This window comes from Cibotium barometz, chromosome 5 (genome assembly GCF_041138505.1).
Source record: "Cibotium barometz isolate CiBa-2024 chromosome 5, ASM4113850v1, whole genome shotgun sequence".
Taxonomy (NCBI): domain Eukaryota; kingdom Viridiplantae; phylum Streptophyta; class Polypodiopsida; order Cyatheales; family Cibotiaceae; genus Cibotium; species Cibotium barometz.
The window spans coordinates 29,631,356-29,650,839 of record NC_141050.1 but is presented as its reverse complement, the minus strand read 5'-3'; the positions used below and the strand labels follow the sequence as shown (position 1 = coordinate 29,650,839).

The following is a 19,484-nucleotide window of genomic DNA, read 5'->3' as shown; positions in this document are numbered from 1 at the left end:
AAATGGGAACACGAACAAGTGACAAAGAGGACCTTTGAGTTGAAATTTGAGGCTTGAACAATGAAAATTGAGGTTTTGAGTCCTTGACAATATATATATATATTAACCTTTTATATCAAGATCCACGGACCATGACTTCACACGCACACGATGAAGACACGTGGTTGACTTTGATTTCAAAGCGTGACGTGGAATTTGAAAAATCAGGGAAAATATTAAAAAACAGAATTACAAAAATAATAAAGTAAAAACATAAATTTTTTGGGCAAAAAAGCTCCCAAAATCCCATTTGAGGATATATTATATCATGGATAACTTTTTTTAATAACTTAATACAATAAAACAATTTATTCGTAAGCTTGGTATTCGAATTTTTTGAACATTCGCACCTCCGGTAATCGCGTGACACGTAGCAAAAATCTGCCACGTGGCAGAAGCGCAGGAGCCTCTCGAGCCCCCCCCTTTTGTCCTCTCGCCTCTTAATCATGCCCTTGATCTGCCATCATTAACTTCGATTTGTCACTAAAACCTATGTTATTACGGTAATTACAGCGTAGTTTGTGCCGTTGGAACTTGCCACCATAGTATAGTACCCTGTTTAATTTCAAGTAAAGTTTGAGTTTAAGATCTAACTACGGCTGGGATGCTTGTTGGCGCCATTCACATCAAGCGTAATAAATGATAACTAGGGTGGCCTGAGCAGTTAAATACTTGATTTAGTGGTACATAAGCGCAAAACATTAATTTCTAAACAGCTATAAGCCTATATTAAATTATGAAAGTGGTAGGATCAGTGCTTCTTAATCATAGATTAAGTCTAATTAGTGTGTAAATGGAGTCCAGTTTATATAATTAGCGTGAGCTACAAATTACAATAGTTCAAGTGATTTTCCTGGTCATGTTTACTGCCACCTAATTTTTTGCATTTTAATTTTAAGTACATACATAATTTAGATTTTCCAATATGAATTACCATGATTTTCAAATGTGAAAAAATGCATTTTGGAAAATTTTAATTTTAATGTTTTTGAAGAAGAACGTGGGCTCGTGGAGGCGATTTATGGTGACTCTGAGAGAGTCTAAATGTTTTCAGATTTTACGCCGACTGGGATTTATGTATTTTTTGGGCGCAAATATAAAGCCAGGAGTTCTTCAAGGACAAATTTGCAGAAAGAGTTGTGGGTTAAGATTTGGTGATCGATTTTTCAAACTAGTATAAAATGTTTAACGAGGCAAAAAAAAAAGGAGAAGAAGAAAATTATGCGATTGCGGGTAATTTTCGAAATAAAACTCGATTAAAAAACACTAATTTGGTTCCCATTTAAATATATAGAAAATTATTTATACACTCTCTCTCTCTCTCTCTCTCTCTCTCTCTCTCACTCTCATGAGTCATGGGTCATGGGTGCATTTGCTGCAAAAATTTTCCCACACCTTTTTTCCTTTTTCTGCCAGCCCAAACCGTGATTCCCTTTGTAGAAACACCCCGGGAGTCTTGATGGTGCGCACAAGCATTCCATGTAGCCATGATACACACACATGTATATACACACGCATGACAGGCCAATGCCATTGCCGTCCATAGGTTCATTCATGTGCACAACACGAACGCATGCAAGGGTTCTCTGTGATTACAGGTGTGTGTGTGTGTGTGCGTGTGCGACACAATAGCCTCTTCATTGTATCACTGTAGCCTTCTGTGTTTAAGTCACCTTCTCCTTCTCTCTGTTCCCCCCCCCCTCTCTTATCTCTCTTCTGAGCATTTTTTCACATTGCTTCTCTCTCTAGCCCTCCTTTCCTGCTCTCCCTCTCACCCATCTGCATCAACCGTCTGCACAGTCAAAGCCTATTGTGGCGATTCCTGCATTGTGTGCCCTCCAAGCTTTCTGAATCCAATTGCAGTTTGGCCTGACAGTATCACAGCCCCTTTCAACAGCACCATAAAAGCTGGAGATTATATAAGAATGGGGAGAGCCCCTTGCTGTGAGAAGATGGGCCTCAAGAAGGGCCCTTGGACCCCTGATGAAGACCAGAAGCTCGTTGCCTATATCCAGCAACATGGACATGGAAGCTGGAGGTCCCTTCCCAAACATGCTGGTTTTGCCTCTAAGCCCCCTTCTGCACTTTCCTTTATCACTGCTCTTCACAAAGTGCTTAAGCTAATTTGAATTGAAAACCACTATCACAAAGGGTTTAAGCTAATCTGCATTCAAGATTACTGCTCTAAAAGAGGTCCACGCTTATCTGCATTCAAGGCTACTGTAATTAAGCTAAAACTGCCTTTCAGAACACCTTAACAATGGGTTTAATTAAGCTAACTTGGCAGTTAAACTGCCCTGTATATTGATCTAAAACTGGCGAAATTGCTTTGATCACACTGTATTTGTAAGCTTTTACCATTATAGCTCAATTATACATGGATTTGGGTGTAAAATCTGAAGCCACTAGTGCAGGATGACAGTTTTTTCAAAATATATAATGGACTAGCGCTGTATGTGGATGCCTAAGTAGGAATATCTGTTGCTGTTTGATTTGTGCAGGGCTCCTCAGATGTGGCAAGAGCTGTCGCCTACGCTGGACAAACTACCTCAGGCCGGACATCAAGCGAGGCAAATTTTCTGCAGAAGAGGAGCAGATCATCATAAGCTTGCATGCATTATTGGGCAATAGGTGAGGATAGTGTTGGATTGCATGTGCTAGCCTGACATTGTCAAAGAACTTTTGATGATAGGATTGCCTGTGCCGTTGCATGTATATGTGCATGTCTTCTATGAGCAGAAGTATGTAAAGTATCATATCTTGGCACGCGCTGACAGCGGAAGCATGTAATTGGCCTGAAGTACATGTATATCTTGGCATAAGCTACCTTGTTGGTGTGAGAATTGTGTGCAAGATATTTGCATGAGGTAATTGCTGTTCTGTTGGGACAATTGTGTATGCAGATGGTCATCCATTGCCAGCCATTTGCCTGGGAGAACAGATAATGAGATAAAGAACTACTGGAATACCCATCTGAAGAAGAGACTACTGCAGATGGGTTTGGACCCAGTGAGCCACAAGCCCTTACCAGAAGGGCACAACACAGTATCAACACTGGTGGAGGATGCGAAGCCGCCTTTTACAATGCTCAATTATCACAGGACTCAGTGGGAGAGTGCAAGGCTGGAAGCAGAATCAAGGCTGGCCAAGCAATACTCTAATCTTGCATGGCAAAACCCGGACATTGTGGCTGACTTTGGTGTAGAGAACGAGTCTGGTGATTATTTTCTGAGAGCTTGGAAATCAGATGCTGGGGAGGCATTCAGGAGAGGGTTGAGTTTCTCCAACTCTTACTTGCAACAGCTGCATTCATGTGGGTTGGATGTGAGTGGGTTCCTTGTGCAGCATTACAATGAGTCAATGAGAGCCCAACAGCAACAACATCAACAGCCCATTTCTTTTATTGATGCAAATCACACCCTCAGCAGCCTTCTGCTGCAACAGCAGAACTCTATTGCAAAGCTGCCCACCAATAGCAGTAGCAATTCTGCAGCTCTCTGTGCTGATCACTTCTCCCCTACTTCACCCCTCTCTTCAGCTGATTGCTCAGCTCTGTACCAAAGCCCAGAACCCGCTGTTGCGGTGAAGCCATCTCCTACAATCAAATTTTATAGTAATGATGACCTTGATAAGGGCAAAGGGAGGCAAGAAAATCCAAATGGAGCAGAGAATGTGGATCCTGTAGGTGTGGTTTCAGCAATCGATTCTCACACTACTAATGGTGACCTTAATGTGGGCAAAGAAAAGCATCAAGAAGACCCAAATAGAGAAGAGAACGTGATCAATACAGGAAATGCTAAGCAGACCAGAGCTGGGAATTGGGCTTCATGTGTAGCACAGCCCATCAAAGATGAAGAGGAATCTAATTATGGTGATGAGCTTGATGGGCTAGCCCCTACATCTCTGCAATGGCCTCATGAAACACTCCAAATGGAGCAATCATTAGGGTTAACCCCTCCTAAACCAGTGATAAATCCAACTATTAAGGACGAGGAGATGGGCTCTGAAGAGGAGAGTATGGGGAGCAAAAACATGAACACTTATCATGATTTGGGACTTAATTTTTTCATGCCTTTGCTTGCACATGAGATGTTAGATTTTGGTGGGGAGGATGATGCTTATCTTGAAGTAAATGGGGCCTCTAAAGCTAGCTTTTCAACCTGGCAAGATCAGTTCACAAGCTCTGCAGCAGCTCCAGACAGCAATGGAGAGCATTACTGGGGCTCTTTGATGAAGGCTATTGTGGCTGCTGCACCCCCTCAACCCAATTGCTCAAATGCAGCCTCTTAACCCAGCACATTTAGTGCTAATGACCCTCTCTAATCATCATTTATTAAAGGGCTTCAAAACCTTTAGGCATGTTGGGCAGTTTTAGGCTTGTCCTTTACCCAGACTTTGCCAAAATGACTTCAATCTTTGAGGCTTGATGGGCAGTTTTGGATAAACCTCCACCACCTTGTCTGATGAAAGGGCAAGCTTCAAATAGTTTAATTTTTTTTAAATTTTCAAATTATGATAATGGGCAATCAAACTATAATATATGGTAGGGGAATAAACCATGCATGCAAACAAGGCCCCTGGTTAGCCATCCTAAATCAAGGATTTCCATAATTTTATTGCAAGGGAATGCAAAATTGTGGATGCTAATATGAAATTAAGGGGAGATGCTGGGAAAGGCTAATCAAATGTGGGTAAAAGAGGCCAAAAATGATTTATGAGGCTAGGGGCAAGGCCTGTTTGTGAACAATGAATATATTATATGATATATCATTGCTTGGTGTTTACTGTCTTATTTTATATATTATTCGAAACGTGTATACATTAAGTGCAAGTGATAAATTCCAAAGGTAATGTCAATGCTCTTCTTGACCGTGCGTTATAACCTCTCACACGCGTGAGTTTGTAACATAAAAAAATTGTTATTTATGCTGCCCTTCATCTTTTCATTTAAAGTGATGCGTGTTCCAAGGTAGATCACGTTTGGACCGTCCTTGGACATTCGTTTTGAGTCTGTATCACGTACCCCTTCTCATGCCCATCGATGTCTACACTTTTGGTCCCTTTCACACTACATGCCTCCCGAGGTCTTGTCCAAGCCCCTCATGCCCTTTTTACTTTGTGCATCTTCTCTCTATCTCTTCTCTTCTCTATATTCTCTTAAGGAAGACTTTCACAAAGTTTCCACGAGGACTGAATTTGGAGGTTCGAAAAGAGTAGGAGGAGGTTCTAAACTTAAATTTAGAGTGCAGACCACGGGTCAATTGACTAGTGTTACAAAAAACAAAATTACTCTAACGGGCTGTTGAATTTAGATGCCACTGTGATGGTAGATTCCAACCCAATACCTCTTTTAGAAAAGCGAGCCCAATATTTCTTTTTAGAGGCACAGGTAATACTATCTCGCTATATCCCCAGAGGCAAATTTATGCATGTTTCACTAGGCACTTAGGTACTTACTCTTTCTCGAGTTTATTTTTGAGAGGAACTTTCACTTGATTTTGTGGTCCGTATTTTATGTGATGGTGCACATAGAGCAATTGATACATGCTCATTACAAGGTTGCACATGTAATGCTTCTCTCTTGCATTTAATGTGATTCAATTTACACATTGCCAAAGATTCTGCTTTTTCTAGGAGGACAAAACCTTCACCTTCAAAAGTTTTTGCAAGGGGTAAGGTCATGTCAATGAAAAACATTAAATTAGAACTCTTTCAAAAAAACTATTCACACCTTTAGTTGTCCATTTGTAACTTTTACCTCCACGTAAATCTTGCGAGGAGAAAAGGTTAGTAAATGCCTCAATGTACAACCACCCCCACCTTTCCAAGACCAAGTATACATTAGATGTGAAGCTATGGCATGTTGAAGACCTATGGTTTTTTAAGACTCAAGCATTGTCGAACAAAGGGTGCCATAAAAATTTGGCAAAATTATATGAGGGCACCTTAAGTAAATTATATTCAACTCTAGGTCCAAAAATATAAAAATGAAGGTAAAGAATCTTGTAGTCTTATATCATGGGTACATAAAATGGAGGAAATTTGTAAGATGGTTTCCATCTAAATAACCCAATTCTTGAATTTTTATGACTAATATTGTAGGTATGAAATAAATTAAGTTGTCTTTGATCAAATATTTGAAGGTCTTTTTAAGTCGTGTGAGGGGGAAAGAGAGAGAGAGGGAGAGAGAGAGAGAACTTTTTTGTTTTTGTTTTTGTTTTTTCAAGCAATGAGACATCACAGAAATGTACCTTTTCATTAATAAATTCAACATTAGATAACTTTAGTAAATATTTTTAAATAAAGCCATTACGTTCTTCAAAATTTATGAAGTGAAATTGAAGAGAGAGAGAGAGAGAGAGAGAGAGAGAGAGAGAGAGAGAGAATCACTTAAAACTTAAAGTATCTCTTTATTTCTCAAGCAATTAAAACCCATGGCTTAGTCTGGCCTTTTGTAAAAGGTAAGACAAAAGTCTTGAGTCCTTTAATAGAGCATGCATGCACACTCTTCATTGCATTTAACATGAACTCACATTTACATGTCAAATATTCACCTTTTTCTACGAGAACAAAAACCTTCACCTTCAAGATTTTGCGAGGGGTGGGGTCATGGCAATGAAATTGAAAACTAAAATCCATAAAGTTAAAGTTTCAATAAAGTTTCTCATTTTTGAAGATTGCAATTGCTAAAAAGCTACTCACACTTCGTAGTGGTCCATTTGTAACTTTCGGTTAGTTGCCTTACCCTCCACATAATTGTTTCAATGGAACAAAGGAGAAAAGTCTAATAAATGTCGTGTTGTAGAATACTTTTTCAAGACCAAGTACCCATCACATGAGAGAAGCTATGGCATCTTGAAGGAATTTTTGTCTAAGACTCAAGTAAAGTTAAACAACCGAAGGCACATTAAATTTTCAAGATAAGAACACGTTCAAAAAATTGCCCAAATATAAGGCCAGCTCAAATACCTCATATTCAATTGTCGGTTCAAAAATACAAAAGTGAAAGGTAAAGGGTCTTTTATAGCTCGTTAAGGTTAAGGTCATGCCATGTCTCTAAATTTCAGTTCTCTATCATGGGTACGATTGTAAATTTGTGTTGGAGGAAACGAGAAAGACACGTGTACAATGGGTGGTAGAAAGAGTATTTTGGTTAGATTTCTTGAAAAGCACAAGTAAGTTTCTATTTATACCTTATCCTTGAATATTTATGATAACATAGATATGAAACCCTTTTTTTGAACAAAGATTTAATTTCTTTAATATGCACGTGTGCACGTGTGTGTGCCAGAGAGAGAGAGAGAGAGAGAGAGAGAGAGAGAGAGAGAGAGCTTGAGTTCCTTGCAAGCAAACACACACACACACACACACAAGGGAGAGCGACATAAGAGAGAGATGGATGGCTGAATTTTCTTTTATCTTCTTCTCTTCTTTACAACCATAAACTAAAGAGATAAGACTATATACTATAAGGGAAAGTACTCTCCTACTATAATATACAATAGTCAGTCCATACTGTGAACTTGACTATAAGGGAAAGTACTCTTCTACTATAACATACAATGGTCGGTCCATACTCTGAACCTAACTATATCAGATGGCGCTATAACTATGCCATATACTTTAGTAATCCAAATGTGGTTGTTACACAACCTATTATCCACTAGCAACATATTAATTATAATCTCGCCAACTATGCCAGGTGGAACATCAATGTCTTTAGCACTAGTTCAGCTTGATATCTTAACATTCCCCCTCGACTCAACTACACACTCCAAGTAAGCTTCTAAATTTTCAGAGCTTATCTGTACCCAATGTCTTTGTGAAGATGTCAACCACTTGATCCTCTGCTAGAATCTTCTCCCTCACAAAGTGGTCATACACCTCAGTGTGCTTCATCTTAGCATGATAGACTGGGTTTTACTGGTTAGCTTTATGCAACTCATGTTGTCACAAATAAATGACAACGGCCCTATCCATGGGCTCACCCATATCACCAAATAGCTTCTGAAACCAAGCTAGCTCAAAGTTGCCATAACAATGCTCCTGTACTTTTCCTCTCTACTACTCGACAAGGTAATTGTGCTATTTTTTGTTGCCTAAGGGTCAAGATTTTCAAAAAAAATTTGATTATGGTCCAATTAAGGTTCCTATGGACCAATAAGATTAATCCAAGTGTTGGGATAAGATAAATCCAAAGAATAAAAGAAAATACCCAAAAATGAGTAAATGCCCACATAAGATAAAGAGTGACCAATGACTAGGTTTATTAGTTAAAAATTATGATGCATTAATAAAAAATGAGATATTTTGGAGTAATCACTCATTTTTGACACATGTGTAAGGAAAAGGGAGACCTTCAAGGAGGCATCTACCTCACATGCTTTGATGAGTTTAAAACTAAAAAATAATAGGATATTTTTATCTCTCCTCTCTCCTAGATCAAACCAAATCAAAAAGGGAGCCAAACTGGTCCAAACTGGTCCAAACTCAGCCAAACTAAAGTTGAAAAATTCTAAAACTCAGTTGGACTCAGTTAGTGGCCTCCCTCTCCTATAAATAGACCCTCATTCCTTTGTATTATTATCTGTGAACTAAACTATGCTGTTATTACTCTTAACTAGGCTTAATTTCTATTATCCTCTAAAAACCTCTACAAAATTGAAGAGATTGGAGATTCTCTCTCTCTCTCTCTCTTCAATCTTCCTTGGTGACTCCTACAACATACCAAACCAATTGATTGGTTGGGGGCCTCTACTGTGATCAAAGAATCAAGTAAATTAGAAGGTAAAGTGTGGATTATTATCTTTTTCTTATTAAAACTCCAAATGCTTCTCTTCTAAACCCCTCTCAAGCTTGAGAAGCTTTAATTTGAATGGCTTTTGATTACTATTGAAGTTCTTTTATGAATTGTAATAAAGAAACACATAAATTTTTATTTATGCTTAATTTTAATGGTTTTTAAGCAATTCTCTCTCTCCTCCTAAAGAAAGGGCATTCCTATGACCTATTCTCAATCCAAATTAAGCTTCTCATGAAGCATTTCTCTAATCCAAAAGTAATTTCTATGCTTGTCTAATTGGAGGCCAAAATAATTACTTTTTAATGCTTTTATGATAGTTATTTCATAGAGCAGTTATGAATCAATCCATAATTGGATAATGATCCAATTAGTGGTCATTCTAATCATATCAATAATATTAAACTTCATTCTTTCAATTAAATTGAGAATTATCAGTAATAGCAATAGCAGAGCTATGGTAAAATTTCTGTAAAATAAACACATAAAACATTTTCATTCATAATATGAAAAGAGGACTTCCTACCATATTCTAGGAATTATCATACTAGATTAATTGAATGATTCTGATTGTAATCATGGAGGAATTGATTTTTATGTTTATGCATAATTAGTAAATTAGGAAAAAGAGAAATTTCTAGTAATTTATTTTTATGTTAAAAGAGTAATCCCCATGACATTGGAAATCCATGTATTCCAATGATTTAGAGAAAAAAAATTTGAATGCTAAAATAATGTATATTTTATGAAAGATTTTAGTTAAATTTATCTTTTTGTATAGATAAATTTTAATAATGAAAGAGGAATTTCCACCATATTAAAATTCAAATATTTAAATAAGAAAAGTATAATTCCTAGTGCAAAGGAATTAATGAAGATTTTTATTTAATTTTTAAGAGAAAATATAGTTAAATTTATCTTTTGCATAGATAAATTTTTATGATGAAAGAGGAATTTTCACCATATTTGAATCCAATTAATTAAATGAAGAAAGTGTAATTCCTAGTGCAAAGAAATTAATGGAGATTTTTATTTAAATTTTAAGAGAAAAATTTAATTAAATTTATCTTTTTGCATAGATAAGTTTAAATGATAAAAGAGAAATTCCCATTATATTGGAATCAAATGTTTAGATGAGAAAAGTGAAATTTTTAGCTTAAAGGAATTAATGGTTATTTTTATGTAATTTTAAGAAGAATTTTAATAGATTTAATTTATGGAAAAGAGGAATCCCCATGATAATTAGATTGCACTCATTGAAATGAGAAAAAGAAGGATTTCAAGTTTATTAAAAAAAATTGGTATTGATATTTTAGTTAAAAGATGAATTTCCATGATATTTGAGAAAAGATGGATTTGAATTAAATTCTAATGTCAAAAGATGAATTTCCATCATAATTCTACCTGGTTGAGAATTTATGGATTTGAGAAAAGATGGATTTGAATTAAATTCTAATGTCAAAAGATGAATTTCCATCATAATTCTACCTAATGAATTAAGGTTGGGAATTTATGTGGGAAAAAGAATATCTTGGATATTTGAATTAGAAAAATCACTAAATGGATATTTACCCAAAAACTAGATGTTTAGTTGAAAGGAATTCTGGTAGAACGAAACTGAATGAATTTAGTTAGACTACGTGAGGTCGGACAGTAAACCTAATTGTCCTTCTCTTGAACTGAATCAAACAAAAACTTCGTGTGACCAATTCCAGTTACTAAATCCAAAGAATAGACTACCGAAACTAATCTAGTTTTTTCCTGACCAATCTCACCAAGAATTTAGTTGGATAAATGGATAAAATGACAGGTAGATGACCCTCATGAGAGATCAAGGATCCTCATTATGAAACTGGGAATTATTGGAAAAAGGGTCTTTGGGACCGATCTCAAACTGGAATCTCACTTGCATTCAAAGGACTGTTTTACGCCAGAATGCTGGAGGAAGCATTTGGCTTATGTTTTTCTAAGAGAAGATTCGTTGGAATAGCTGGGGCGGGGAGTCGGATCCGGATGAGCGACAAAGCTTGCCGAGGTCTTGACCAGCCTCGATACGGTTAAAATGGTGCGCTTTCGGTATGATGGGCGAGGACCCACGAAGTGGTCCCTGAGTGAAGTGCTAGGACACCTAAGGAGGATCCTAGAGGGTTCTGACCAGGCGTGATGCACGGGCTTGCGGTTGCTAGGACACCCAGGCGTACGTCGAGAGGAAGATATCTGATGGACAAAAAGGAAAGGTTTTTGGGAACAAAAATTTGATACTGGATCTCGTTGGTTGGCCAGCTGTGGTCTTCAATGGAGAGTTTAGAGGATGCATTTTTGTAATACAATGGACTTGGAATTTTGAAAAATGATGATCGAAAATATTATGATTTTATTCAAGGATTGTCTTAAAGCCAGTTCGAATATGTTATAAATGGCAATTTCATATTGGGTGTGTACGTGGTATGCTTATTTGATTTTTGTATGAATCATCAGCTAGGGGGCTTGGGAACTCTTTTTCTCGGTACCCGGGCAAAAAACCCAATCAAATCTTTATAAAGGAATCCCACCAATTCAGTGGTCGGTGGTGGTTGTGGCTAACCCATGGGCCGGATGGCTAGATCAGATTCCTGAGAAACAACTAGATTCGATTAGCTACGTTAAGCAGTTTAAATCCTGAGAAGACCTTGTTCTGTGGGAAGGGATCATCGGCTGTGCCTCGAAAATGAGAAAAAAAGCAGTGATTCCATGGACCAAGTGCAAGTCTCTTCTTGATTTGGCCATGTGACTTCAGGTTCGGTCAGATTAGTTTAATTTAGTCAAGACTTGACTCGTTAGAGTAATCTCCTAGTTAAAAGATTTTTCACCTTCCTGGAGGAATCGCCCGTGCCTTCCGGGCGAGGGGAGTCTTCCGGGCCTGGTCTCGGAAGGACCGCCCCTCGGGCTAGCCTCTCGTCCCTCGGACATCCGCGGCGGGCGAGGCCCCAAGTGTGCAAGACCCCCGCCCTACGCCGTTTTCGTCGCCGTGGTAGCAGGAGCCCTGTAGCACGGGCGGGCGGGGACCTCACAAAATGAAGCTGGGAGGTGGTGGCATCAAGAAGAGAATACGTGCAATCAAGTAAGCTCCTATCTATTAACTAGTTTATTGTTTCTATTGTGATGTTTTATGAATAGCAATCATTATTACATATGTTCATGTATATCAATTTCTGCACTTTATTCTAATATCAGATCATTATTGCACCCTGATAAAGAATCCATGAGACAGAACCTTCTGGTGCACATTTAAGTCTTCTTTTAGATTGCCAATATACAGAAGCACTGATGAACAAGAAGAAATATAAGAAGGTCTCAGAAAAGCAAATAGATGACTTTTTCAAAGAGAATCAACTCAATCCACAGGAACTTGATGAGGCTGGTATATCACACAGAGGGTACTCAGCCATTTATAAGACTTTGCAGGAAAAGATGAAGGATTCTAGTATGAAAGGATCATTATTGCCAAATCCTTCCTTGGTTTTAAAAAAATGTGTAAACAAGTAAACGAAGAGGTACTGCAAGCACTGGGAACCCCATTTCATATTGAAGACACCTATGCTGCACCAACAACAGGAGATGTGGTCTACAATAGATACAATAATATTTTCACGGCTTGGAGGCCTTACGATCATATGTTGTTCAATTGTTTGAAGTTACCTCCTGAAGAATGTGATGGTATCCTCAAATTTGTGCTAAAGCTTGATGAGTGTAAAATTGTGAAGGAGAGAAAGTTAGAAAGGTTTAGTATCACACTGATGATCATGACACTTGATACATCTATTCTAAAAGGTGAACCTAGATAGTGTTCAATCTGAAAACAATATATTATCTTTGGGATCGTTTGAGGTAAAATTTATTAGACTCGGATATGTTTGTGAAAAAATAATTACATATCAAAAACACTAATGGGTGTTGCATTCCTATGTTTCTTATGTATTGCAGGTAGAATCAAAGAATTTTGATGTTCTACATTGGGTCTTTCATAAGACATCGATACCCGAGATCATCAACGCCGCAGAGAAATGGCAAAATCTTGGATATGGAAGGCATGGGACAATATAAGGTGGAGTGGCATATGGCGGGTGATCTTAAAACTCTGAAATGTATGCACAATGTGTCAAAGGGTGCCAATTCAAAAAGTCCCTGCTTATATTGCATGTGTAGTGCAAAGGTGTTTGATAAGAGGAATTGGAAGAAGGCACTTGAAAGACCCAAAGTTTAAGCCAATTCTCGATATTCCTTGGTTTGCAAAGAAGTATGGTAGTTTATCAATATGGTCAACCCCAGGGAATGGAGAAAACACATTATCAAGCATGCTTCGGGTATTTCAATCATACAAGACATGGTGGAGGAGTAGAAAAAGCTAATAGTTTAGAGGAATTACATTAGTGGACATATAGGAAGCTTGTACATAAAGCCAAAAAGAAGTAGAAGTTCAAAGCATCCAAAATTAATCAATCAAGAAGTAAAACTTTGTGAATAAAGAAAGAAAACAAGATATATGGAGGTGATCTAATGCAAGTATTAAGCATGCAGAATGGCGAGGAACAAAAAAAAGAAATGGAAAGATTTGGATACCCCCCATAGATCCATGATTAACATTTCAAATTCCGAAATGATTATATGCAAAAGTGTCATGACATTACACGAGAGAGAATATTATTACAAGAGATAGGAATATACTACTACTCCTTAACCTGTTCACTAACATCCTCGGGTGCATAAAGCCTTGCCCTTTTTGAAGATGGCTCTACAACATCCTGTAACTGTAAAACTAGAGGAACCCTCGGTTTTATGAATCTAAGAAGCTACTTAGCATATTGGGATCCTTAATCCCACATGCCAATCCATAAACAGTATAGGCTAAGTAATATTTACTCTTTAGTGCATAGACTCCAGGGTCTTGCCCAAAGATTTGCAACGCTAACTGCTTCTCCAAAAGCATAACTTTGTCTACATTCCACCTGATGGGATATGCCCCAAGGTGTCTGGATAATGTCTTGATTGCAAACAAAGGAAATTCTGCATTGTCTTTTGAGAATTCTTTGTGGAATATAGTGAATTGTGGAAACTTCAATCGCCGTTTATGTACTCTCCTAGTGATGAGTTTATTCCGAGTCCTATCACACGTTTTTCTGCTCCACGCCCGAGAAACTCATCCTCAAACACAACCAGCTGCAAAATAATATTGTCGATGAGCCAACACAACAAATAGAATAAGCTACTCAGTAGCACAATAAAAAGTTATCAACAAGTAAACACACATTCTGATTTTCGCAAATCATCTGTCCATATATTGATTGTTGAGTTGGTGTCCTGGACCACCGATGAGGATGCCCCTTCCCTTCCCATGTGTGAAATATTAAGTCTGCCTGAATAGCTTGAAATTCCTCTTCACTAGGAAGGTTGGATTCATAGCTTTTTGCATCCTTGTACATCATAGAGATAATATGTCGGCAGCAAAATGGAACTCACTATCCTTGACATTTGAATCCAATAAGAGATACTTATCTAAATCTGGATCGACAAAATCTTCATCTCCCTCAAGATTCTGTGCAATGATGGCCAAATAGTAGTCTTCCCTTATGTTAAACACAGCTTGATATCTGTAGTTAACAAATATTCTTTGTCACCAATAGGAAATGTGGGGAGTAGTGGGGTTGGAAAGTCCCCTGCTTCCTCTATCATAGAGGGCTGCTCGTCACTTGTAACCACTAAGGTGTCTTCTCTTTTGAGCGCGTCAATATCCAACTGATCGTCACCTGCTGTAACCACGAAGGTGTTTTCTCTTTTGAGCACGTCAATATCCAACTGCTCACTTAAGTCCCTCTCCACAGCTAAGTTTATCTCCTCCGCAATCTCTTGAACTTCATTCTCTGCTCTTGGAGGTTCCTCTGCCTTCTCCTCAATTTCATCATTTGTAATTTTTTCATCCTCAAGCAACACATGCAGGTTAGCAGATAAATCCGTAGTGGTACGCAATGAGATGACACTTGCGATTGTGGATGGGGCACTTACTATGTGTCTTCTTCTTATCATTTGGCACCTTGAAAACATCCCTCTTTAACTTTTGTCTTAGGATTGTTAAAGGCTCAATATCATTCACGTGCACGTATTGAACGTCGTCAAACATGACTATACCACTTGAAGTGATCTGGTGAAATTGCTACTTTTTCTCCTCAAGATACGAACGAGCAGAAACGATCATGTCTTTGATGGAGAAATTGAAATTAAACATGTGTGAGATTTTAGGATGGCGATAATGCTATCGAACTTTATAAAGGAAGTCAAACAACTTTTCATCTGGGGTTTCTTAAAGGCCAGCATCAGACTCAACCTCAATCTTGAAAGGATCCATCTACAAGCAAGAAATATGTCACGAGCGACGATGAAAGTTTTGTGTAAGATAATAAAAGATTAGGCAAGATCAGTATAACGCGATAAGCATTAGAGAACTCTCACCGAGATCTCTAGTCACGTTGTAGTGATTTGATGAAATATTAGTGAGACAATGAAATTGCAAAGAAAAATGTGCCAAAATCACTACAACGCGATATGTGTGGGAGAATTCCCACCGAGCCCTCTCTTCACGTTATAGTGATTTGATGCAATATTTCAAAGGCAATGACGATTGAAAGAAAAATCACTACAAGAACGACAGTAGGACAAATCACTATAATGCGATATAAGTGGGAGAGTTCTCACTAAGTTCCCTCTTCGTGCTGTAGTAATTTGATTAAATATTTATAAGAAACAAATCAATTTCTTAAAAATCTAAACGCCAAAATCTTTGAAAAAGCAAAAAAAGAATGGCAGTAGGACAAATCACTATAACGTGATATGCTTGAGAGAGTTCGCACAACCGAGACCTCTTCTTGCATTGTAATGATTTCAAGAAATTTATGCAAGCAAATTACCATTGTAGGCAAAATCACTACAAGGCGATATGGGTATGGTAGTTCTCACCTAGATCCCTCTTCGCGTTGTAGTGGTTTGATGAAATATTTGTGAGAAATAAATTAAATTCTTAAAAATCTAAAAGCTGAAATCTTTGATGGAATATTTATAAAATAATTATACAATTTCGGGCCAAATTGAAATGCGAAAATATTTGAAAACACAAAATTCAATGGGAGATCGCAACCAACGAAGTTGACTGTAGGAGAGCAATAAGCAACGTGAAGGTCACAACAACTGCAAGAAAAATTGTAGGAGAGCAAGAAGCAACGAATAATGAATGTGGGTCACCTTTATCCATGGAAACTAACGGTCTGTACACGTGTGGCAGACATGCATGATGGCAGACCACGTGCTCTGCGCACATATGATGACACGTGTCAAAAATGGATTGATTGTTATTTTTCTTATTCAATTTGATGATTATGAATATTAATAGATAAGATTTTCTTAATGCATAATATCTTTGGTTAGATTTCTAAAATGGGATAAAATTTTGATATATAAAAATTAAATATTTTAAAATAATATTTCTAAAAAACTAAATATACTTTTTTAAACTATAAAATAATTTATTATTTAATTTATATAACACCTGACTAGAAAGCAGGATGTTCGCTGTAGAAAACATGAAACCCCTTATATACATAGGCTATGCCAGCCAACTTATGCTGCTTATGTTCAACTCCACACAAAACATCCCAACCATGACAAAAAGTTTATATTACATATATATTATATAAAATAACAAATAGATAACTTTTTTAAATGATTTTTCTTAATAAAGAAATTCATATAGGTATTATAATATATTTTTTAATTCATGCATATTTTATTTAAAAAATTTGATATTATAAGGATATTTTACACACATATACAAGGATTATCTATAAATTAAATATATACATATGTTTGGATTATCTATCAATTAAATATATATTTTTTATATGAATGTGAAACTATGAATGGATGCACCCATGCATGGGGTGATGATGACATGGTAATTCCAATTGTTGATGACATGGTAGGGCAGATTGCTGACATGGCATACACGTGCATAACTTATGGGACCAACTCAAAGATCATGTGATATGTCAACATGGTGGATGGAGTAAAATTATAGTGAGGTGACAACTCTCCCTCCTTGATGATGTGTCAATGCATGTGACATGGCATCAAATGAAGTAGCATGTCATATCATCAATGATGAGATAGCATGTTATGTCATCAATGATGAGGTGGCATAATGAAGTTGCACATTGATATGGAATGCATGCTATGTGTAGGTGACATATCAAACACATGGGCACATGTATGGCCACCTTAGTGGTCTCCATCTAGGCTTGGTACATTACCTAACTTAGATTATCAAGCCTAGTTAGGCTTGGGTTTAGGCTTGGAAGAGTAGAAACTACTCAAGAAGAGCTATTCTCACATAAAATGGCTGAAAATTATACCTTTTCTTACTCAAATTAAACCAATTTTTCCTCATAGATTCACCATGATTAGCACTACTATCTCACATAAAATAAAATTGCATAATGATATTACTTAGTTTACTAATTATTTTCAACTACTGTAAGACCATGAAGTAAATTTCTAATATAGATCTTGGAATTTAGTCTTACTAAAAATGAAATTTGACCATATGGACACATTGTCCCCATAATTACCTATCCTTGTGCCATTTAATCAAGTAAATATAAATAAATTTTGTGATAAAGATGTGTTATATATATATATAAATAGTCTTTTTGCATACCTTTGAAACATATAATAAGTTTAAAGTAAAAAATACATTTAAAAATTACTCAATAAATCAAGTTAAGATCACCATTACATGTTTTTTTGGTGTGCAAAGTGGAGATGGCATTGGAGCTAAAACAAGAAATTTATTAACATTTTATAATTACATTATCTACTTATGCAAATTTGGGACATGCCATTAACACTAAATTTGTGATGTAAAGAATTTGGCTTTTGAAATTTTTGATTTTCAATCAAGCCATATGTTTAGGTGTACGATTAAGGGTGTGATGTTTCAGTAGAAGAGCTTGATGTTATATTAATTTACTAACTGGGTGAGATAAAAATGGTTGTTTTTTGCTACAAACAGCTTGTAAGGTGTACCAAAGTGAGGAGCCTTATACTATAACCAACCCAAAAAGAACTAAAGCTTTTTGTCATCTTACCTTTTGCAAAATGCAAGACTAAGAAATGGGTTTTCTTTCCTTAGTAGGAAAACAAAGACAAAACTTTAAATTTTAACATGATTCTCTCTCTCACTTGTTAAGGTATTGAGCTCAACTAGTGCTATGGACATTGATGACATGCTTAGGTGATAGCTTCTACACTTATGCCACTAGCACGGTTGGTGAGATTATGGTTGATATGCTCCTAGTGGATTATATGTTGTGGGACATCCACAATTGGATTACTACAATATGGCAAGGCTATAGCACTAGCTCATATAGTTGGGTTCACACACCATAGACCGACCATTATATGATATAGTAGGAGAGTACTTTCCCTTATAGCATGTACTCTAATCTCTTTAGTTTATGGTTGTAGAGAAGAGAAGAAGATAGAAGAAAATTCAGCCATCCATTTCTCTCTCTTGTGTCTTACTCTCTCTCTCTTGTGTGTGTGTGTGTGTGTGTGTGTGCTTACTTACAAGGAACTCAAGCTCACCCTCTCGCATGCATTCTCTTTATGGTATCAAATCTCAAGCTCACCCTCTCGCATGTATTCTCTTTATGGTATCAAAGCTCCAGTTTGTGTGAGAGCCAAGGAAGCAAGCAAGAGCAAAGAAAAATGCTAGAAAGGAAGCGGCACACGAGTAAGGGTATTTCCATCCCTTTCCCTTTTTAATTTTGGAGCAACACCTTTGGCAGACATGAGAGCTATAGGCAGACAGGGAAGTCATTATCTTATATTGAGGCATCCTCCTAGGAAGAAGTCCATATTATGTATAGTTAACTTTGTTAACTATCCACAATATGGTGGAGGAAGAAGACCATATTGTGTCTAGTTAACTTTGTTAGCAGAGCTGATTTTTTGCATGTTTTAATGCGATTCGAGGACATTTCGATCCCCATTTTAACTCCGTAAGTTTCTTGTAGAAACTTTGTGAAAGTGTCGATTTAACTATGTATGCCCAATTTCTAGTTTGTTACAAAGTTGCGGTAGAAATTTGGTTGCAAATAGTCTATGTAGCGAATCTATGATTTGTAGGTTATTATAGGATGTATGCTTATGTGGATATTTCATGTACAATTGCAGTTAAACGATGTGTAGTACACGTTATGTTAAAGATTGAAAGTTTGTTGAAGTGAAGAAGTATCTACAAGTACTATTTGAAGTTTCATGTAGATAAAGATGTCTAACAGTCTATCCCAGATTATGAGCGAGAAACTAGACAAGAATAACTTCCAAGCATGAAAATTTAGGATGACTAATTTATTGGCACATTGTAAAGGACTATTATAAAAAGCAAAATGGTGTCAAAAGTGGAAAGTTGTAAGCAAGAAAACTATGCATCATCAAGTAAACAGGGTGATGACAGAAGTGAGCAGCTATTTGTGTTGCAACACATGCTCAGTTCCATGACTGGAGACATGTTAAGACCAGGAGATTTTTAGTATGTGGTTTCTGGCACCTTTAACAG

General features: G+C 37.0%; 1 protein-coding gene across 1 annotated transcript; it reads left to right on the top strand.

Moving 5' to 3' along the window:
* The first annotated feature begins 1,564 nt into the window (after nt 1-1,564).
* LOC147638334 (uncharacterized) lies at nt 1,565-4,828 on the top strand. Its single transcript, XM_086798258.1, has 3 exons — nt 1,565-2,097; nt 2,541-2,670; nt 2,943-4,828. The coding sequence occupies exons 1-3, from the start codon at nt 1,965-1,967 to the stop codon at nt 4,327-4,329; spliced, it is 1,650 nt and encodes a 549-aa protein (XP_086654384.1). The 5' UTR covers nt 1,565-1,964; the 3' UTR covers nt 4,330-4,828.
* The last annotated feature ends 14,656 nt before the right edge of the window (nt 4,829-19,484 follow it).

What these genes read in the sequence shown, in the direction of transcription:
- LOC147638334 (XM_086798258.1), top strand. Translation starts at nt 1,965, where the DNA reads ATGGGGAGAGCCCCTTGCTGTGAGAAGATGGGCCTCAAGAAGGGCCCT. An exon ending in GTCCCTTCCCAAACATGCTG is followed by an intron (nt 2,098 to 2,540) that starts GTTTTGCCTCTA and finishes TGATTTGTGCAG; the next exon opens with GGCTCCTCAGATGTGGCAAG. An exon ending in CATGCATTATTGGGCAATAG is followed by an intron (nt 2,671 to 2,942) that starts GTGAGGATAGTG and finishes TTGTGTATGCAG; the next exon opens with ATGGTCATCCATTGCCAGCC.